General features: G+C 42.8%; 1 protein-coding gene across 4 annotated transcripts in view; it reads right to left on the bottom strand.

The window, feature by feature from the left end:
* Positions 1-23,648, bottom strand: part of AKT1 (AKT serine/threonine kinase 1) — a 153,281-nt gene that overhangs the window by 27,923 nt on the left and 101,710 nt on the right. For all 4 annotated transcript variants that reach the window (XM_074996393.1, XM_074996394.1, XM_074996391.1 and 1 more), the window contains exons 3-8: positions 20,451-20,579; positions 9,048-9,159; positions 3,601-3,748; positions 1,598-1,729; positions 1,363-1,428; positions 265-333 (exon numbers count right to left, since the gene is read on the bottom strand). In XM_074996393.1, the coding sequence (XP_074852494.1) occupies positions 265-333; positions 1,363-1,428; positions 1,598-1,729; positions 3,601-3,748; positions 9,048-9,159; positions 20,451-20,579 (656 nt within the window). The remainder of the gene's footprint in view (positions 1-264; positions 334-1,362; positions 1,429-1,597; positions 1,730-3,600; positions 3,749-9,047; positions 9,160-20,450; positions 20,580-23,648) is intronic.

The raw sequence follows: 23,648 nt of genomic DNA, 5'->3' as shown, positions 1-23,648 counted from the left end.
CAAGATATACAATGTCCTGAACCAATAAAAGGCAGATGCGAAGATCTTAGTGTAATTTTTTTAATTAAGGACTCACCCCTGAAAACCCCTACTCATTTATGTAGTCCTAACTCTGATGAGCAAGTCTACCAATGTAGTACTTATGTGAATTACGGCCACATACATAAATAAGTTAATGAGGGCTCAAAGCCAGCAAATCCTAACATGACACTGAATACAAAAAATGCAGGGAAATCCCAAAGCTTTTTTATATGGTTTCCTTACCTCTCCTCCATTAGCATACTCCATAACAAAACACAAGCGATCATGTGTCTGAAAGGAATACTTTAAAGCCTGAAACAAATTTAAACAAAGACTAAGCAGAGATATCACATTAATCTTTACGAAAGCTCTTTCAGTGAAGTTTTAGAAACAAGGATAGAAATAAATACCATATTCTAACATAACTGTATGGCAATATTTTATAGAAATTTCTCTCTGATAGGTTCTTCACCAATTCTACTTCAATCACTTCAGCATTTGAGCATTGATCCTCAGGTGGTTTTATAAAGTAACAATAAGGTCAGATACAGGAGTTCAGCTAAAGTAAGGATCAATTCTAAAAACACACACATGGATAACACTTGCAAAAAATCAAAGTCTTATATTGCTATTGGACAGAGTTATATCACTGCTTCTGCTCCAGGCTGACAGCCAGCAGGAAATGAGAAATTCTGTAAATACGTATTTGCCATCAATTCACAAAAACAGAACAGGCGAGGAGAGTGATGAAATGCCATGAAGTGCCTTCGCCCAGCTGTGTCATGTGCATTCTTGCATCACAAGTCCCACCAGCATAGTTGGGTCATGACCCAGACTTGCTGCTGGGTTTTCAACACAGGCAGTTGCAGCCCTTTGCTGTGAATATATATTTTGATTTATGCAAGCATAAAATTATATAAAAACAACAAGCTTCATTACTAGGCGGTACATTTGCATCAATAACATTCTTGTGGAGGAAGGGACGATCTGATTTTGGGGTCTGCCAACTCAATAGTATTCTGTAATAAAAAGTACACAAACAGATGCTAAAGACTGTACAAGGTACAATATTTCCAAAATCGATACTTGCTGAAAATCAGAGATGCTTTATGGTGTGCTGAGCACTTAACCCTCTGAAAATCAGGATCTTTGCGAGCGTCCCTAGTTGTGTACCCAAAAAAAAAAACCAGGTTCTTAAAGACCCAATAACGACTGAAAACCTACACCTGTGTGACTTACTTTATCATCATGATAATAAGAAGGAAAGCTGGAGTTGTTATGGTGCTGTTTTCTTTTTTTTTTTTTTTTAACCAGAGGTATTGAAAAAGGAGAAACACTTACCGTTAAGAAGGGGTGCCTGGAATTCTGCAAAACTCGGTTTTCTGTCAGCGTATGTGCTACTTCATCCTGCAATGCCACCCAGCAGAAAGTTATCAGTGCAATCACTAAAGAACAAGAGTTCCATTAAAACAACAAACAGTCACATACCCAGAGTAAATTGACCCTGAGGTCCCTCTCTAGAAGCTAGAGGGTTATGCTGGGGTGAATTGGGTCCAGGATGTTCTAATTTACTCACCTTTGCAACAATAACTTCTTTCTTCAGGATTTTCATGGCATAATATCGTCCAGTTGCTTTTTCTTTAACTAGAATGACCTTCCCAAAAGTGCCTTTTCCCAGTAGTTTAAGATATTCAAACTCATTCATGGTCTGTTAAAGATATTTAAGTTACATACAGATCATGCTCAACTTCGTCATACATGCAAATAGTGACTGAATTAGCTGAACTGACAGTTTGGGTCAGTTAAAATGATGCCTATACCATTTATCATTTGCTTCGAGAGAATTAAAATTAAAAAAAAATTTTCTTTAAAAAGAATATGGCTGTTACACTTCCACGGATATGACATTTCAAACCCACTGAATTGTTCAATAAAAGAAAAAGTCCTCCTACATTTTACTGAGAATTTCTGCACATCAAATAGGTAAGATAAAGTAGGTTTTTTGGTCACATCCCCTGATTCACTGAGCATCCCTGGGAAGCGCACCTACTGTCTCATTTTGAAGATCTGCTAGTCAGATTCCTGCTCTGAAGTTTTGACATCAGAATACGTCTTCCCATATTTATGAGAAATCAGCCATTCTGTGACACACGGAACGATGCCAGAAAATGGGCAGAACCCACACTGCACATAATATGCTCTCCCTGCATGTGTTTCTATTAGAAAAGGTTGAGGAAAACAGGAAAGAGCTAGTCTCTTGAATCTTACTCCAGCATCTTCAAGGAGCAGGTCCAAGAAGGCAACCAAAGGAGTAACTATGCAGTCTCACAACTTCTATGCTGGAAAGGATTAAGAGATGCTCTTGATAACAACTTTGTTGCTCCTTGGCTGAAAGCATGATAAACTCTACTCCCTCACCCCATACTCTGCTAGGACTGAGTTAGTTCACTTTGAACTGCATTAATGAAAGAAAGACTGTACTTTTGGTCATGCAGGAGAAATGGTTTTGAGATCTAAATCAGGAGTAGTCAATATTTTATTTTGGTTTTTTTGGGTCAAAGTCCAAAGTTCTTGGTCAAGGTCCAGACTTCAGAGAAAATCATTCAAAAATAACACTAATAAATAAATAAATAAATAGAAGATTTCAGGGTCCATTCCAAAGCATCTGGAACTCTGGGTTGTACTCAAGGGATGTACTGACCACGTTCGTCTAATCATCCAGATCAAACCTGGGTCAGAATGAATCTGTTCACCATAGCGGAGGAACTCTCTACCACCTGCATGGCACACTTGCCAAATTATAGAGGTTCTTCTTTCATTCACTGAATGCATCCTGCTGGAACGCTCCAGCACGATTCTAATGGCTAAAGTAGTTAGTGTCATATGGACCTCATGGCAGTTGCGGTTCAGAGCAGCACAGGGGTACTTTCCTAAGTCAGTTTAAATTTAATTTTGTACTATAACAAAGCACAGAAACCTAAGGTGCATGTTCATTAATGCTGAAGTTTGACACATATGGTCCTTTTGCTGTCCATTGTTTTGGTTCAGTTTCCCAGACCATAGGCACAACTCTGGAAATGAATGGAAGAAAGAACAGCAAGGGCACACAAGAAAGTCTCACACTACTATTTACAAGGTCAGACCTTCTCACAAATATCTAGCAATGAGAGAAATACATATGCGCCTCAGAACTGGAAGGGACCTTGGGAGGTCATCAAGTCCAGTCCCCTGCCCTCTTGGCAGGACCAAGCACCACCCTTGATTCCCCAACCCCACGCCCTTTTTTTTCTTCCTTCCCTATTTGCCCCAAATCCCTAAATGGCCCCCTCAAGGATTGAACTCACAACCCTGGATTTAGCAGGCCAGTGCTCAACCACTGAGCAGGGGTTGCCTCAATGAATACATCTTGCTTGCATGAAGGGCACCTAATCCTGCTCCTCCCCTAATGATTATTCAGGATCTGAAGGATTACTGGTGACTGCTGATGCTGGACTCAAAGCTTGGAGCTGTGGCATCAGAAAGGTGTGCACACATAACAAAGTCTGCCTGAGACACACTGTGTTTGCTACCCTAACTTACCACTTTGTGTTTTGGTTTTGTCATAGAAACTTCCATTTCTTCAGCACCTGAATTATCACTTGGGGAACCAGATCTAAAATCCATCATTTCCTCCTCCTGCTTCTTAAGGCTGTCTGCTACTGTTTGGATGGCTTTTGTCCATTCGTCCCTGAGAAAATGTAAGCAATGACATTTGTTATTCATGACCTCAGATTACCATCTGCCTTGGCAAGTGTCACAAAAGAATAAAGCAGGATTGACATTATCAAATACACCAATTCAATGAAGGGTCAAAAAACCCTTGTGTTTTTAGACATATGTAAAGGGGTTCAGGGGCCCCCAAGCACTGCACCCCATCCACAGGCAGGAGTGACTCACTCAGCAGGTAGAATGGGAAGTTTACTAGTCGACAGAGGCACAGCTCAGTACAGAGGTGTCACTACAGCAGGCTGAGACAGTCATTCCAATCCACCCTCAGGAGAGAAGCCCAACAGGTGCCCCATCTGTGGCCTAGCTTCCACCTCAGCCCAGGCTAGCTGCCTTCCCTCTCTCTCCCTCAGCTTCGAATTGCTGCATCAGATTCAAAACCCAGCTCCGCCCTGCTATTCGCTCAGGTCAGAGGTGTTACCTGCCAGCTTAAGTTACAGCCCCAGGTGGCCATCCTTAGCCCCTGTGAGCTGCTCTGCTGGTCACATACGCATCCAGCCTGACCACTCACACACGCACCCCCCCACTCCATCACAACATAAAAGTGGGTGCCCAAAAACACTTCTAATGTGTATATCAATTATTGCCACTATTAATTGTTTCAGAACAGGGGATGACTCCAGTCACGGCAATCTAAATACAATAACTAGGACCTTTAATATACAGAATTTCTAAAATGCACATTCAAGCTTTAGGGCAATATATTGTCTAATGACACACACGTTAGATCTCAACAGTTGGCCTGCCAAAGCCAAGAATCTACCAGGGACCACCGCAGCACAGAATTATGTTACATATCATGGCTTTTCGACAGTTCATCGTCAAAAATATGCAAGAGTTCGACACACAGTGACAACTAATCACACATATGCCATTCTTTAAATTCACATACATTTTCCAGTACTAGACAACACTGCCCAGGGTCCTAGAGAGGACACTAAATATGTTGTGATGCTTGTAGAGCTGTAGCATTTAACAAAATCTCTCTTTTGTTGGTTATTTTCTCATTGTTTTGTTTTTTTTCTTTTCCAAAGTAGTATTTTTGATATTAGATGTAGCTACTATGCTACAGAAAAGCATCCACCGCTGTTTCAGCAATGGATATGCTAGCACTGCCTCTCCATTCCTTTGGGAACAACTGTAATTCCAGCGAAAGTGTCTTTCGGGAAATTTTATATTGTAGGAAGCTGCTGGAGTGAATACCGTTGCTATTATCGTTCATTTCAATGAAAGGCTACCAAAACAACTTGCACACTAAGAGCAGCTTATTTTAAATTTGTAACTGTAACCATGTCAGATATTTTTCCTCACCCCGACCACCATTTGCAAGAAAGGCCAAAATTAAATGGATTAAGTTTGGCACTGGCAGATGGGACAAAAGTGGTAAGTAGCAGTGAAGGGAGAAAAAGTGGTGGGTTTTTTCTTTTGTTTTTTGTGAACCTTAAAACGATTATCTACATAAAAATGGATGAGATTCAGTTGGTGTATGAACCTACCTCAGTGTAACCACAATCTTTTTCCCATCCTGAACACGTGGCAGTGCCTTACACTTCAAATAAGCAGTTGAAGGTATACTCAGGTAAAAGCCAATCCTACACCCTGACCTGTTCAGTCAAGGTAAAAATTTGTTGCAATGTATACACACTAGGAAATAGGTCATGGTTAGGAGAGGTTAGTTAACACACCCTGGCCTGCAGACAAGCCATTAGAGATGAGCTTGCTATGCCTTAATACACCCAAACTCTTGATACTAACGGACAAGAACAAAAAATATCAGAAGTTCAATAGTCTAAATAGCTGTGAAAACCCTGCAAACCCATTGGACTGGTCCATTTCTTTTTCCTTAAAATAAAATTTGATAAGCAGTATTCATTGACTGAAGCCAGGATAGAGCTGAAAACAGGAATATGCTTCCTTTTATACGATTTCCATAAACTTCACTTTCTAAACTTATTTACAGCACAGTTCCTGACAAAGAACAGAATGAAGCCAGAGGAAACATAGCTGACAAGCTAATTTCAGACTTCTTTGATGAATGACGCTGTTCCCCGCATTAACATCAACTCCCATATTTTAGCAACTTACTTATTCAATATTGAAACAGCTACATGTGAAATGTTTTGTGATTAGCAACATAATAAATACTGCGCAGGACTAATCCAATTTACAAATGAGATTTTCCAAAAGCATTTGACATTGGCCTAACTCTGTTCCCACTAACTCACAGATTTAAAAAAAAACAAACAAAAAAAAAAACAAAACCACTCCCAGTATCTACAACCGGACTAGATATACATCAATGCTCAAAACGCTGAATAATCCCACCTAAGAGCTAGATGAGGAAAAGTAATGAAGCATTTAATTCTAACATTCTGGAGAATGAGACACACTACTGCAAAGAGTCCCCTTATCACATTGATATTTCTTCAAAAGATCTTCCCAATAGGAAGCAAATGTTGAAAATATGTAAGACGCAGATACTGGTGCGCCCACCTCATCATATCATATGGAGGGCCGAGTTTTTCAAACAGGACTCCAGGACTGCACTTGCAAATACGCACTGGAGAGCACACACTAGAATACACAGTTTGCAGCCGAACACACAGAACTTGTGAAGATACGTTTCCCCAGGTTCACTTTTGTAGGGCCACTGAAAAAAAACTGCTTTATAAATACATCTTTTACAACAGCTGAAATTCATTTTGAAAAATAAAAACAGGATAAAACCAAATACAAAGTCCAGGCAACACAGAGTATCTGTCCTGCAATTGTAATTAAAACTACAGCAGATCTGCTGGCATTACCTTGTATACCCGGCATTACCTTGAATTTTTCAGTCTGAATAGTACCATTGTCCTGTCTAGTGTCTGTAGATAAATTATGCCCCATTCAGTTCTCTCTGTCTAGAGAACATCAGCCTATCCTCCAAGAGGAAATGATGAGCAAAGTTAGTAAAACCTATGGATTTTGTCCCAGCAACCGTAACTTGCAAGATCTTGCTCAGCTCTTCAGATGCTGGACTCCTGAGGTGAGACCCCTGAGACACCAGGGAAGGGAAAGCAGGTCACATTTTCACACGGAATCACAGTCTTCGAACACAGGCACAGGCATCCTTCAACATTAGGAAGGCCTCTCTTTCTGTCCCACCTCTACAGGCTTGTCTACATTTGCCCCCAACTTCAAAGGGGGCATGTTAATCAGGGCCACAGGAAATTACTAATGAAGTGCGACAGTGAATACGCAGCACTTTGTTAGGCTAATTTTCCCCTGCTGCAACTTCAAAGCTTCAAACTTTGGCACTTCAAAGTGCCGGCATACGCTACTTCGAAGTCCCAAAATTTTGAGGAGTGAGGGGACTTCGAAGTAGCACGGGCACTTCGAAGTGCCCATGGCTACACGTATGACGGCACGTTGAAGCCTGACGCTTCAAAGTTGCCTTAGGGGAAAATTAGCCTAATGAAGTGCTGCATGTTCACCCCAGCACATCATTAGTTATTTCCTATGGCCCTGATTAACATGCCCCCTTTGAAGTTGGTGGCAAGTGTAGACAAGACCTAAAAATCACAAATAACCGCTACCAAGAAAACATCCTTCCTCTCTTTGTGTTTCCATTTCCCTCTTTAAAGCAACTTTGGGGTTTAAAGAATAAAAGGACATTCAAGTTACACCTACTTCTAGTTTATTTTTAGATCTCTCTCACTGATTTTGGGTGAAATGCCACTGACTTCACTAGGGCCGGGATTTCACCCTTTCAATCTGTCTATGGTGGCAGTGGAATGTAAGCTACATCTAACTTTCCCTGGGGCATCTAGGCAGCCTGTGTCCACATTCACTGCACCAAAAGACTCTGGGAGCAAGGAGGCAGGGGGAAAGCTTCTAACCGATCTCTTCTGACAGAGCCTTTCCCCAGGCACTGCAGCAGAAAGAGACTCCAAGAGCAGGATGCTACACTGTTAAAGTGGCGTGTTGACATGAGAAGCACTACTTGGGCATGCAAAACAACCCATACAGTATATACTTTGGGGTTCAGGTGTATAGAGCACTCTACTCAGCTAAGCCATGTACGCAGCTATTTATATCTATGCTAGTTGGACATGCAGTGAAGGTATTCTACAGCCTTTAGACTACCTCTCAAACATGACTAGGATGAGCAGTTCCAAGGTTTGATACAGCCTCTTTTAATTGGTTGGGGGGACAAAAGTAAGACTGAAATTCAATCTCCCTGAAACAGAAGACACTTTTGGGACCATTTGCTACAAAGCGATAAAGGAAAACACAATTTACTTTTCTTGAGTTTGTTTTCATTCTCCTTGGTCAACATAAAAGAATCATAAGTTACAAGTATCACACCAACCACAATCAATGAATGAAAGACAAAATAAAAAATAAGCCAAGAACATCCAGTAAAAAGCATGCTGACCTTAAAGACAAACATTGTCCCGGTGTCATACATAGGGAATGCTGGGGTTTTACCGCCCCAATCGTAGCAGAATAATCTAAATTCAACAGCTGAACAGCAATTTAAATATTTAAATAGCTAGTGGCTGTAAATAGCTATGCTGGGAATCTGTTCTCTCAGGAGGTAAGAGATCAATTCTCTATTAGTCAGAGCACAGGATACATTCTTTTAGCTGTTTCCTTCAACAGATGAAATACAAGTCCCCGTCAGCAGCATATTACTTCCCTGTCATCACTTTTACCATCTTATTTACATAACCCATTAGCAAGCGGTAGCAATACAACTAACTTGGTCCTTAAAAATGTGTCCTCAAAAAGGGTCAGCCAGTACAGCTGAAACTGCTCAGCTCTGCTGGGGTCTTTGTTTTTGCTCTGTGTGGACCTCTTCCCAGTAACCTCAAGGTGGAAAAAGCTTCATTTCTTGTGTGATGAGAGCCCTGAAATCAACAACTAGAATAAGGACTGATTTGCAGAAAATGCTCAGTGCCCCTCCTCTGAAAATCAAGCCCATCAGTCAAGGTGCCTCAGGTTGAACTACTCAGAAATTCTGACATTCAAGATAGGGATGTAAAATTCCACTTAATTAGTTAACCAGTTAAATGCATGAGGTTTACCAGTTAACTGGGTAAACCATTAACATCCCTAATCCAAGATCCATTGTATGTACGAAAACATAAATCGATTGGAGTCTAGACCTATGTCAATGGAGAAATCAGAGCTCTTGCGGGGACTGCACTAATAGAGCTGAACATTCACATCTGCTTTTGCGAGTAGCTTATGTATTAAATATGAATGAAACATACCGCTCCTCTGGAGTCTCCACATGAAATGTTCTTTCAATTACTGTGGTCCACTGGAGGCATCTAATGATGAATGTGTTTGGTTTAGGTCGTTCTGTCTTCATCAGCTGGCATTCTACCACGATCAAGGAAGAAAAAGTCATGGTACATAAGCAGGTTTAAATAATCATTTGTCTTTATTCTTATGTAGCAAACTGTTGCAATTAATCAGCCATAGAAATCTCTAAGTACTTCTTTAGGAGACATCAGAGAGTTTGCTATGCTGAGAAAACCAATAAATAGCTCAGCAGATAGTCATTTAAGCTTTGCTTGAAACAAGTTCTATTTAGAAAGCCTGCAGAGCTGACCAGCCGTACAGTGTAATGCCATCAAAGAGATCCCAACTCACGTCTTGCACTCCCCTGATTGTCTGCAGCAGAACACATGGCAAGGGCAGTTCACAACGGGTCCAATTATTGCATCCACTGAAGTTAATGCTAACCCCCTCAACTTCAGAACACGTGATCAGGCCCCTATCTTTAAAGAATTTAGTAGTGTGTTTGCAGTGCTTGTTCTACAGAGACCTGTCTGGCTGAAAGAGTTCAACACAACAGTCTCTGGAGGACAAAGTACCTCTGGTCCCTATTATCTCATCATTATAAAAGGCCGACTACAGAGAGGCATTCCAAAAGGACCTTCTTAGCTTAAAAAACATTAACATAAGTATGTGTACATCCACTGTCAAACTCTGGTGACAGCTTTCATCCTTGCAGATACAGGTTGAACCTCTTTAGTCCGGCACCCTCAAAGACCTGACCTGTGATGTCTCAGAAGAGATTTGGAGCAAATTACAGCTAAACAACAGCATAGAACACTGAAAGCCAGGACTGGTGGCTGTAGACAAACTTTAAGGGACCACAGAAAACTTGGCTATACCCATGCTAAAAGGACAGCCAACTAATCAAATCATGCCAGACCAGAGTGTGGTGGACTACAGAGGTTCAACCTCTACTGCAACACAGTCTAAACTAACAATCCCACAGAAGTATGCATAAGTGCATGAAATCCAGAAACCACAAAGTGGACTCTAGATCACTAGTCACACATAGCCCTTTCTTCATGCAATTATTTCTTCATCTCTTAGGGAAACCCCTGCCCCCCAACTTCTCTCTCTCAAAGCAATATGCAGTATTTCATGGACATTCATCATAGGACAGACAACTTTAAGATCTTCCTGTTTTGGGACTGAAACTGATGCTTACTAGGAGGAGAATGGCTGCTATAAGGTGGACAAACTCAAATAAGCCCAGCTGAGTAGATCTCTTCAGGATATTTTCACAATTTTTTTTAATTGAATCCAGCAGAGTTATAACAATAATAAAGTTCCTCCTCCCAATGTAAATCTCAAGCAATTACCCAATTAAACCAAAAAGGCCCAAAAAACAAAGATGCAAGAGACTTTGAAAGTAGTTGTTCTTGTTTTGGGATTATGTCTCTTGTTCTGCACTTTCCGAAAGAACCATCTCACTGTTATTTGGTCACAAAGTTTTAAATTAACTCTACTGTAAACAAAAGACATAAAAAGCCAAGAAGGTATCTCTACTAACTACTAAAGCTTCTAAAAGGTTTCACTTTGAGGAAGGTACCATTTAGTAATGTGTACTGTCATTCCAGACACAGTCTTAAGAGTCTATACTTCTATGTTCTTTGAGAAAAAGGTATCATTGTGAAAAGCGTCCCATTTTAAATTCAAGCCTCCAATTAACACATTGTCCACAATGTAAAATATTTACTACCAGTGTATTTGGGTACTGTATTTTTGGTAATATATTTCATGCCTCATTTGCTTCTAAAATTATAAGCTTTTCAACAAGTAATTTTGCATTTTTCATACAAGAAAGTCCATTTTTTCTTTAATAGCAAGCTAAGGGTCTATTGTGTCCTATTAAAGAACTGCAATAAGAAAAGAGAGGTTATTAAAGAGTCAGGAAAAGGTTTTTAGTGTGGTAACAGCACTTCCTCATTCCCTAGAAAAAATGAACATTAAAGACTCCCCACCCACAGATACAGCTATGCTTTTATATCTTGCATCCAGCCCTACTCCACCTCCACTGCCCTGCAGCTGCCACCACCATTCCCTGCAAGCTGAACACATGGGTGGCCCCCGCAAGAGATACTCAAATGCCATTCAGCTGATTAGCAGAGTGCCCACATCCAGCAGCATGTTTCTATCAGTGGTGCCCATCTGCACATGCCTCAGTGCACTTAACAAAATCTATTCTGCACATGAATGAAAAAAATGAGGGAACACTGCCGGCCACCCTCTTTCAAGGAACTGTAGTTTACATTGCGCATTAGGATAGCTTTTAACACGGTCCAGTAGAAAGAACCATGAATGGAGTTCTATCTCCAACTCTGCAAATAACCTGTGGTGTGACCTTGGACAAGTTAGTTAACCTTTCCTTATCTGTGTCCCCCTCCTATTGTTAGTCTACTTTGTATAGTTAGACTATATACTCTTTGAGCAGGGACTATGTGTTTGAACAGTGACAACAACAAAGAAGCATTGATCCTTGCTGAGGCCTCTAAGTGGTAGTATATAATACAAACAATAATACAGGCTGTAGCTAATGAGATTAAAACACTGTGTGTAGTCCAATATGTTTATCCTGTAGCTCAATGTTGTTTTTTTGAAAGACTGTTAAATAAAACAATTTTACAAGTATTAGCCAATGTCCTTCTCATGGATCCACTTGATTCACTACCTGATGCCAATGAATAGATATTTTCAGCTAGCAGGGTAAACATTTCTATAAAATGCCATGAAAACAAAAAATTAACTACTTAACTTCACCATAACAAACTATGCTAGGCTTTTCAGTACAAAGAATGGGACCAATTAAATACCAACACATTTCATCTAAATCAGCACTGTCCATTGATATTTGTTAAGCTTGCTGATCCAGCAATCTTTAAAGCATGCAGCAAGATAAATAATGGAGATTTGTCAGTTAATAACCACTATAATTCAAGTATGTCACACAGAAGTGTTTTGTTTGGTGAACAATATGCTATCTAATTACCCTGCTCAATCATAACAGCATATATCATAAAAAGAAGAAATCTTAATTTTAACATGCATTGTACTAAAGTACTGCACCATGCAGATTTTTAAAACATTATTTAAGTTACTACCCATTCCTCCCAATGTAGCTGAGTCTCCTGGACTTTATATTATCAATGAACTTGGGAAACACCTTTTAAAAATTCTTTACATCTGTTTGCGGTAATTTACAAACAACTGAGGACAAGTTAAGAGTTTTGTCTGCATAACACCAAGCACGCCACTGCATAAATAAGAAGTTATTACTGGCCCTCTGATATGAGGTATCACTAATATATTTTTATGTTGTATGAAAAAAAACCTCCCACCAAGAACAGCTGAAGATGATTTTCCCATTTAGAAAAGAGTCAGTCCTGTTAATGGACCAGTACCACTACTGCCCCATTTGTAACAAAGTCTGCCATATAAACTGCAGCCTGTTTAAAAATGATTTAAACTACATTCAAGAATTTCTTGATTCTTTCTTGGCATTAAGTCTTAAAATAAGTAGGACAGAGAAATTGTTTCTAACAGGAATAGACACCAAGGCATTCAAATGCAAATTACCATTTTGTATTTGAAAGACACTTAGTATTATCCTGGTGACTTTCTAAAATGTCACAATATTTGCTTCCTCACCAACTTAAGCTAAAAGCCAGATTATTTGCGAGGAAGGTGTCAAACTCTGCTCCCTAATGAAATGACATCACATTTTAAACCAGTAATGGCAAGGAAGAATCCCTCACTCCTCACTTTTTTTTTGTTTTAAATTAAAAGAGAGACAGCAAGAAGAGATGCTTTGAAAAGACAAATAACAAATGTGATGTCTCATAGCAGCCCTGCTTTCTGTGCTACTGGGTAGCCCTAACCATACAATAAAAAGGTGCAAGTGAGAACAGAGTTCTGAATGCCACATTATGCCCAGATTCAGCAAGGTATTTAAATTCATTGCTGATAAAGTCAAGTTATCTACTGGAATCTGATCCCTCTTCTACAAACTGTCCAGAACACTGATCATCTTGGCCTCACTTACAGTCCTGCTCATAAAGCTATTATTTTAGTTGGACAACTCCAGCTTTCCCATACTAAATGTAGCAAAAGGTCTTACACTAAACTCAGTCAACCCAAATTTTGACAATATGAAAAACAATCTGTTCCTTGTAACAGGCTTTTCTCTATTTACACATTTTTTCTATACATTTCCTCTCTCAGATTCACGGTATAAAGGAGGGTTTATAATCTGCTATGGAGATGTATGTGACAGAGATTACCATCCATGTGAATGCCACCAAGCTAACCCATTTATAGCAACACAATGTACTTGTTACTTGTCTATGTGATGTCTGGAACGTTTTGTCTTTCAGAAAATTTCTGCACAAACACTTGTTTGCTATGAGGCTGTTTATTTCACCTATCTTGGTAGCGAAGGAAAAAACAAAAACAAACTACCAACAGGAGCACAGATCCATTCCTGCATGTTTATTGGAGTTGCACACTCAGAAGCATAAGGCATCAGTTTTGATGGCATAAATTAAAACCACCACCAAGTGTTTTACAGGAGAAATTTTCCAAACTGTATTCCTGAACTACAGAAACAGACGAATGGACATTTCAAAAGGTAAGGCAGGCAAAAGAAAAGCAGGACTTCTCTCTTTTCCTTTCTTAAATAAAAATAAGACTCATTTTACAGAGATGGTTTTTCAGACAAGTTTTCTTAGGCTACACCTACATTATCGCAGAAGATTGAGCCACTTAAGGTTGATCTTCCTGGGTGCCATTTTGTGCATGTCCAAAACGGTGCTTTCTGGGGTCAGGGTCGACCCCAGAAATCCTTACGAGCCATGAGGATTAAGGAAGGTCAACGGGAGGAGCGCTCCCATGGACCTTCTTCTGTGAAGACAGCCACGGAATTCGACGGCTAAAAGGTCAATTTTAGTTATACAACTGGCTAAAATAGCATATCAGCCTTCAACTGCTGTGTCTACTGTAGACATAACCTTACAAGCCCATCCCACGTGAATCATAAGCTTCTAAGACTGATCCTAGGGTAGTGAGGGACTTGTAGATTGAAAAGCTGTAGATGCAACTTACATTTCAGCACCTACTGGATAGAAATGTGGTTAGTAATGAATCCAGTCTTACTTTTCCTTGTGGGGGGAAAAAAACCAAGTTATTTTCTAATACCATCTGCCACCTTCCTTCAGTGTGTTAACTCTCACTTGTAACAGGAGGTGAGCACTATGCACAACAAAGCTGAAACACTCAATATTGGAATTTTTGCATTTCATTTCATTCCTTGGGGTGGGGGGGGTGGGGGCTCCCAGTCCGGTGGTCATGGACATCCCCTCCTTCCCACTACAGGGCGTCCAAGCCATCAACACAGTGCTCCTGCGACGTGTCGTGACCCTGGGGACCTTGACGCCACCCTTGCTGGGTTCACAGACCTGGGCTTCCCCAACTGTTTTGGAGCCCTGGACAGGACGCATGTTGCAATCCAGGTTCTGGACCACAGTGGGGGCGCCTACATAAACAAGAAGGGGTACCACTCAGTGGTACTCCAGGCCATGGTGGACATGAGGGGCTGTTTCCTGGATGTGTGTGTGGGGTGGCCAGGCAGGGCCCATGACACCTGTGTGTTCCGTAATTCGTGGCTGGGACACCAGATGCAGGAGGGCACCTATGTCCCCCTGCGGGAGCTCCCGCTCAGGGACATCATGATGCTCCCCTGCATCATGGCCAACACCACGTACCCGCTGCACCCGTGGCTCATGCGGCCCTATACTGGACACACCACGCTGTGGACCAGGGGGCCGGCTATGAGCAGCCACCCACTGTCCTGTGCCATGAGGCACAGTGGGATGGGGTCAGGGTCCAGGATGCCCTGTGCTGGGCCTTCATGCAGGGCCTGCCCTGACCGCCCCCCACAGCCACACACCACACCACCCTGCACCCCTCACACTCCCCGCTCTCTCCACCCTAGCCCATGTCCCTGGTGCTTCCTGGTGGGGGGGTGAACAGGAAACTTTAATGGGGGAAATAAGGTATCGTACAATATGGAACGGAATGTGGAAACCTTTGGTGTGCACGCGGGGACTGGTTGGCAGTGGGAAGGTGGGGGCTCAGGTGGGAGACTGAACTGGAGAGGGGGACTGGGTCAGTTGGCTGGGAGGCGTGGGGGGGCAGGGAGCCATGGCCACCCCGGCCACCCCTGGACCGGGGTCCCCTGTGGGGCTGCAATGGGGCTGCGACCATGTGAAGGTAGGGCTGGGGTGGGGGTGCTGCAAGCTCTGCCTCCACAGGGTATGTAGTAGGTGCCACTGAGGCTGGGCCAGGTGCGTGAACCTCCATCAGCAGCCACTGGGCCAGCTCGAGGTGCTCAGCTGGCGACAGGTCCGCCACGCGTCAGGCAGCTGCTGGAGGGGCGGTGACGGGAAGGGCAGGAGGCTGGGCAAGGTGGGTGGCCAAAGCCTGGAGCACGGCATCTATGCCGCCGGCCAGCCTCACACGCCCCGCTCCATCACCAGCCACTCCTGCAGCACCCCAGTCAGCTCACAACCGCCCAGTTGGCAGCTGCCTCATCCCTCCCCTGCTGTCTCCAAGGGGACCCCCAAGGCTGTGGGGGGATGCAGGCTGGGGCGATGGGGTGGCCTCCCAGCCTTCCGCAACCACGGTCTGCTCAGGTCTGCAGGGTTGGTCGACTGGTGAGGGACCTGTGGAGACAGGAAGAGACAGGGGGATGGACCGTGAGTGCTGGCACCTGACCCGTGAGGGGGGAGACCTGGATTCCCTGTACCCTGGCCCCCTGCCGCCCGATGGCATGTGGGATCCCGGATGCCCAGGGTTTCCCGCTTGGCAAGGTTCAGTCCATGGCTCCCCCCTCCCCCACCCTCAGGGGTGTGTGGGCTTTGGGGCTATTCTGGGAGGGGCCCCATTCGCATCCCTTGCAATGTCCCACTTGCCCCGAACCTACCGTCTGTGACCTCCTGGGGCTGGGGTAAGGCCTGGCTCCATGATGCCCAGCTTGGTGTTCCAGAGGGGAGGGCAATAACGAGGATGCATCGCTGGAGCCCTTGTCATCGCCCTCAGTCGGCCAGTTGTGCAGGAGAGGCCCGCCTCCTCGCCGCTGTCCATGGGGGTGGGGACCTGTGGTGTTCACCACATGCTCCAGGCTGGCCGCCTCCCTTGGCCCCAGGAGCCTGTGTAGCTCCTGGTAGTGCGGGCAGTGCACAGGCCGTGTCCCCAGCTGTCTGACAGCATCACAGGCTTTGACATACATCTGGTGCAGCTCCTTCACTTTGATTCAGATGCTGCTACCGGGGAGGTCGGGGTGTCCTCGGGTGGCAAGACCGCTGGCCAGCCGGTTGAAAGCCTGGGCATTGTGCCGGCGGGTGCTGGTTTGCCGAAGGACCTCCTCCTCCCCACACAGAGCGAGGAGGTCCTTCAGCTCCACCTCTGTCCAGGAGGGTCCCCTCGTGGCGCCGCCCTTGCCTGGGCCCTGCGAATCCTCGGACCCCTCCTCTGAAGCCCCCAGAGGGGGAGAGGGAGGGGGATCCTGCCATGCCGCCTTGGTGGGTAGGGGCTGCGGAGTCTGGCAGGTGCTTCGGGAAGGGGCAGTCCAAGGCAGAGCTCATGCTGCCCCTGCTTGTGGCACACTCTCAGCTTCCTGCCTGGGGTTGCCAGGGAGCTGCTTCCTTTAAGGCAGCTGGCAGGGACCATAGAGCCCTGCCTAGGCTAGCCAGACTGCCTCCATCCTCCGAGGGGGCGGGGAGGGAAAGGGCCTCCTTGGAGGACTCCTTACTTCGAAGTAAGGAGTCCTCCAGAGTATCTACACACATTAACTTCGAAGTTAAACTTAGAAGTAAGCCACTACTCCGTTCCCAGGAATGAAGTAGTGACTTCGAAATTAGCCTCCCTTACTTCAAAGTTAATAAGGGAAAGCTTATCAAGACGCTCTGCAAGCTACTTCAAAGTAGCCCCTTACTTCGAAGTTAACTTCAAAGTTAGTTTGTAGTGTAGACACATCCCTAGTGAAATAGTTTTTCCCCAATATGCTACCAAGACCTCCTCCACTGCAGCTTGAGACCATTGCTCCTGGTTCTATCATCACTGAGAACAACCGGCTTCTATCCGCTTTGGAACACACCTTCAGGTAGTTGAAGGCTGCTATCAAATCTCCCCTCACTCTTCTCCTCTGTAGACTAAATAGGTCTAAATCCTTCAGCTTCTCCTCATAATTCATGTGCTCACAACCCTCAACAAAGGAATAACTTAATCCCTTCTAAATGAGTTATAGAAGAAAAGCAGAGGGAAACAATGCACACCTTTTTGAGACCTTAACTCTGACACTTAATACAGTTAGCAGCAACATAATGAAGATATTAAAATCTTCTTTGCACATATCAAGTGCCTGAAATTTAATGGCTTTCTGCTGCTCTTCCTTACTTTGTTGATCTATAAGGAGAAATCAACATGACTGAAGTGAAACATTATAGGCTCTGTCATTGTTGAGGTAAAAATACTAATCAAATCTCTCTCTGGACTGCCTTGGCAAAACAAAAGGTCTCAAACATATTCTCCTGTCATTCTGGACTAATGCAACTTGTGATAACATGCTCATTTTTTATTCCCAGTGAGGAGACACCCGTTGGGCACATGGATACCAGAGCTGCCAAGCAAATGGATGACACAGTAATAATTCCTGAGACTTTGTATTTTTGAAGGCTCTAGGGTGCCCTACAGGAAATCTATTCAGGGAGTCATTTTTGAACCTAACCATTTAAAGGCATCTGTGTCCTCCTAGGTGTGCAAGCTCCTCCCCTGAACAAGGTGTGGAGTGCCTGCTGCTGCAGAATTTCACTACCCAGTCTACCAGGTCAACTCAGTGGAGTGTTGTCTGTAACACATGCTGCATGATGCCATTTGTACAGCTGTGGGGAGTGAGGTGAAATGAAGGATGAATTGCATATCAGTGTGAGGAAGACTGATATTGAGAAAGAATAGCAGAAAATGAGATGGAATGGAAGCCAAAATAGGGGAAGAGCAGGTAAAGAATATTTAAATAAGTAAGATGTAGTTAAGTCAAGTTGTCAGGGCCTGATTAAATTCACTGTGGAGTACTTAAGAAACTAGCTGAAGTAATCTCAAAACCATTAGCAATTATCTCTGAGAACGCCTAATGCACAGATGAGGTCCCAGATGACTGGAGAAGGGCAAATATAGCACCTATCTTTTAAAAGGGGTACATAAGGAACCCAGAGATTTACAGACCAGTCAGTCCAACCTGAAATGTGGAAAGGTACTGGAACAAATGATTAAATGGCCCATTTGTAAGCAACTGGAAGAAAACAGGCTTGTAACGAATAGCCAGCATGGACTGGTCAAGAACAAATCCTGCCAAACCAACCCAATCTTCTTCTCTGACAGGGTTATTGGCCTAGTGGGTGGGTGAGTGAGGCTAGATAGCCGATGTGATATATATCTTGATTTTTAGTAAGGATTTTGGATAACCTCTCACATAGCACGCCCATAAACCAACTGGGGAAATGTTGTCTAGATGAAATTACTATATGGCAGGCGCACACCTAGTGGATAGACTGTACTTGCAACATTAGCTCACTGCCAAAATGAGAAAGTGACTCTAGTAGGATTCCACAGTGGCCAGTCTAGGTCTAGTACTGTTCAATATTTTCACTAATGACTTGGGCAATGGAGCAGACAGTATGCTTATAAAAGATGACAATGCTGGGAGGGGTTGCAAGGCAGGATTAGAATTCAAAATGATTGTGATAAAGTGGAAAATATGTATAAATTTTAGAAGATCAAATTCAATAAAGACAAGTGCAAAGTACCTCACTTAGTCAGGAAAAAAATCAAATGCACAACTCCAAAATGGGAGATGGGGGTGGGGCAGGCAGCGCTGCTGAAAAACCTCTGCAGATTGAGGTGCATCACAAACTGAATGAGAGACAACAGTAGGACAGCCCTGAAAAAGGCTAAAGGTCTGGGGTCCGTTCACAGGAGTGTTGCATGTAAGACCCAGCAGGGAACTGTCCTGTTCTGTTTGGCACTGGTGAGGCTCAGATGGAGGCGTATGTCCAACTTTGGAAGCCTCACCTTAGGAAAGGTGTGGACAAACAGAAGGGACTCCAGAGAAGAGCAACAAAATATGATCACAGGTTTAGCAAACCTGACCTGAGGAAAGGCTGAAGAATCCTGGCATAGTCAGTTTTCAGAAAAGATGGCTGAAGGAAGGACAGGGCCTGATAACAGTATGTTACGGGCCATTCAAATGAGGATGGTGATCAACTGTTCTCTATGTCCACTGAAGGTAGGACAAGAAGTAATGGGTATAATCTGCAATAAAGGAGATTGTTAGCTGAAACTTTATAACCACAAGGGTAGCTAAGCTCTAGAATAGGCTTTGAAGGGAGGTTGTAGAATCCCCATCACAGACGGTTTTTAAGACTAGGTTGGACAAGCACCTGTCAGATGGCCTATGTTTTCTGCCCCAGCTCAGAGGACAGGACTTAATGGCTTCTCAAAATTCCTTCAGCCCTACATTTCTATGAACATGGTCAAGAATGTCCATAAGGGAATTTGGTTCAGGTTCTGCTGGGGTGCCTGAGTGCAGCCGGAGAGGCATGCATTTTCAGGGTGTTTGTGTGTGGCAGCACTTGGAAGAGTAACTATTTCCATTGTTCCCTGAGTTCAGAAATCCTTTTGGGGCCTCTGACACACAATTTTCATTTAAAATAAGAAAAACTGAAGATGTCCCATTGATTTCAGGGCCTGATCGCTGCCCACTGAAGTTAATCGGAAGACACCCATTGATTTCAACACACTTAGGTACATATCCACAAAGCAAACAGGTAGCTTAGGGCTGAAAGTCCTGATTTCGCAACATTCTTAACCTTATGGTACTGAATGAGATTAGTCATGTTTAAGTATCTTGCTGAATCAGGGCCTACACATTCAATATTTTTCATAACATACAAAATAAAAAAGGTAAACACAAAATAGTAATCTATTGTCACTATAAGCAATACTAAGTAATGTCAAATAGAAAAGTGAAAAATAGTGAATTACACAAAGTTGATGTGATCACAACTCAGGACTAATCATTCGCACATCAAAGTTACAAGTCAGATATAGGACCATGAAAGCTAATATTGCATAAAATGAAAAAGCTTCTATACATTTGAACAGAACATTTGTCTTGCGCGGCTTTCGATTTAACATTAAATATACAGATTACAAGGGCTATGCCTATAACAACTCTGTAAAACCCATATAGCAAGAACAAGAGGGCCTGTGAAAATGCTTACGAGCTACAGAGAAATTATTCAAAGGAGATTCCCGTTGGTCAACATCCTGTGGTCGCTCTTTGTAGCCAATGAATGTGCCATCGTTCTTCAAGAGAAAATACCTCGGCCTCCATGTCTTTATATATTCTCCTGGGGAAAAAAAAGATATCAGAAAAGACAGTAAAATATTCAGTCATAATTTCTCATTTCCCAGAATGTCAGTGAGAAGCTTTTTAAAATATTGAACATCCTCTTAATACACATGACATTTTAATTCATTGTTTGTTCTGTTGCAAATGATGGAAAAATACAGACATGAGTTCAAATATTGACAGTGAATTTAACCATAAAATGGGACTCTATAAAATTAAACAGCTATATTTCCCTCATTTATGCCTATTTCATTCAAATTCTGCAACATCTGCCTTAAATGCAATTTAAAATTTAAAAATCAGAGCAGATGTCCTATGTATTATTTATGCTATTGTCATTTTTCATACTGACACGTGAAGATATTTTTTTCATTTACATTTTGCAGCGCAAGTATTTTAAACAATGGTGGGTAATTTAGTAATTAGTCAACTGCTTTATCAAACCAACTATTATTTTACAGCATAAAAAGTTACATAACATCACTCACTCACCTTAAGAATGAAACACAGGACAGACTTCAACGGGGGAGATTAAAAAAAAAAACCTAGCTTTTAATATGCAGAAGTTCCAAAGGCCCTTTAAGATGCTCCGTTCTCTCCTTTCTGAAGAGAGCATCACATCACTACTCATATGCATGTTTTACAGAGACATCATACAGTTACATGTGAACAATACAGCCACATTCTGGTAACAGAAGCAACAGTAACCACAAATGTCAAATTCCTATGTTTTCACTAGGGAACCAGGGTGTTCTGCTTTGCATGGTACTGGACTAGGATAAAGAAAGCATGGGTTCCATTCCCAAATTTACTACTAACTGCCAGGTAACCCTGGCCATGTTACTGCCTCTAGCACTGCTTCTGTCCTCCCGCTCACTCTTTGCCCACACAAGTTGAACCTCTCCAATCCGCGAGCTCTCTCATCCGTCAACATCGGTAGTCTGGCATGATTTTAGTTAGCTGGATGGCCACTTATCACGGGTGTGGCCAAGTTTCCTATGGTCCCATAAAGTTTGTTTCCAGCTACCAGTCCTGGCTCTCAGTGTTCTGTGCTGTTACTTAACTCTAATCTACCCCTAAATGTTTTCTAAGAGACCAGTAAGCAGTGGAAGGGTTGGTAATGCTCCTAGACAATACTGACCTCCTATGGTCGGGTAAACTCTCTCATTCAGCACCAGTCGGGTACCAAGGGCACCAGACTAAAGAGCTTCAACCTGTAGCTACTTAGATTGTGTCTCACCACATTTCTGCAGCTCAGCGTGGCCCAATCGTAAATAGACAGGGCTTCTGGACACCACAAAAGCAGTAGTTTTTAAAGAATTATTTCTATTGCATTGTGCAAAGAGGCCCTCAATCTTGTGTTATACAAACAGAAGGGGTCTGGCTCCAAGAAACTGTCTTCATCACTTGCCATGTGCTAATTTCATTAGGGAAAAAAAACAGAGTCCACTGTAACAAGATAATGATGATTCTTGCTGGTTATTTGGAACATTTGCTCCCAAATTCAACAATTGACAAAAAGGATAAAGCACCACAGGTTTGTTGACCAAGGCTCCTTTCTTCAGCTCTCTCCCCATCCCCCACCCAATGCAACATCACCTGCTGTTCTGCTTTCCACCCCAGGTGATTTCTTTCATGATGATGTGTACTCTGCCCCAGGAACTCCCCTACAGCTGTCTTGCCTCTTTCCCTCTCCCCACCCTCCACCTTTCCTTCTGTGTTGCAGCCTCCCTCTGCATATAACACCAGCTGTAATACCTCTTCTCTCTCTTCAGCGTCCTACCTTCTCTTCCCTTCCTCTGGCGCACCACACAGCTGGCTGTCCACTTGGCTGCCACAATAGATTTTTAACCTTTTATTCTAAAGCAAAAAAATCAGGGTAAGTGGAGGGAAGGGTCTGCCCAACACTTAAGGGGCGAGCTCCTTCGTGTATTGGGACTATCTGCTGAGAACATCTATTATAACATATACAAGAGTTACTGCAGACAATAAAAAAAGATCATGCATATAATCTAGTGCAGGGGTCAGCAATCAAAACGGCAAGAAGAGCCATTTTTTTCCAATTCAATAAAAAAAACTCAATAATTCCAGAGCCATAATGCATGTGAATACAAGATGGTCCTTAATAAATTATGTCAAACCATTTCTGTAACCCCTTTTTTAAGAACAGCATGCACACGATTTGTAATCCGACACACGTTTACTGCAGGGCGTTCATGAATGTTTTACATATTCTATTTTTCCTCACACTTTGCATGTTTGTACTGTTGTCTTCCCGACTTTCACTCCTGAATCTTCTCTCTCTCTGGAGAATGCCAACATTGTCGTCCAACATTTCGAGATCACGTATTGTTTGTTATTTAGATAGGAGTTGTTCATTTTTGGGCTTTTAGATGTTCACCATTTATTGAAAATAATCAGGACGGTTTTTCGGTTTTTCCCCCACCTTACTTTGCAAATATAGAGTAGGGAGCCACAAACAAGTCCTTGAAAAGACACATGTGGCTCCAGAGCCACAGTTGCAAATCCCTGATCTAGTGTGCCTACTTCACTTGCAGGTTGTATTTTATAACTGTCAACAGGTTTACAAATAGTTACTTTAGGAATTTCAGATAAATTCATCCACAGATGTTCTGGTTTAACATTTATATTCAAGGTGTGACAAATATATTAACTCTGAACTTTAAGTTAACACTGGCAACCCTTGGGAATGAGAAATAGGCTATGGAACCTTTCACTTCTGAGACATCAGTTCAAACCCAGCTAAGGTCAGTAGTGTCCAAGAGTCATGACTATCAGGCTTTGTCCACACTTACAGTTTCAAGTGCAGCTGCAGAAATGCTCTAAACTGAGTGTGGTCACAGCACATGCCCCGGGAGGAGTAAATGTAAATGCTTTATATAAATTACCTCCATAAGCAGAGCAGCTAACAGTGCTGGTGGTGCTTTACAGAGCTGTAACTTGATGTGCTTGGGTGTTTTCTCACACCTCTGAGGCAGAAATTTACAGCACTGTGAAATGCCAGCGCAGACTTGGCCTCAAGGTGTTTAGCTAGCTACTCTGATGC

Source organism: Carettochelys insculpta, chromosome 6, assembly GCF_033958435.1.
Source record: "Carettochelys insculpta isolate YL-2023 chromosome 6, ASM3395843v1, whole genome shotgun sequence".
In the NCBI taxonomy this organism is placed as follows: Eukaryota; Metazoa; Chordata; order Testudines; family Carettochelyidae; genus Carettochelys; species Carettochelys insculpta.
Note: the sequence above shows the minus strand (reverse complement) of the source record. Positions and strands in the feature narration are given on the sequence as shown.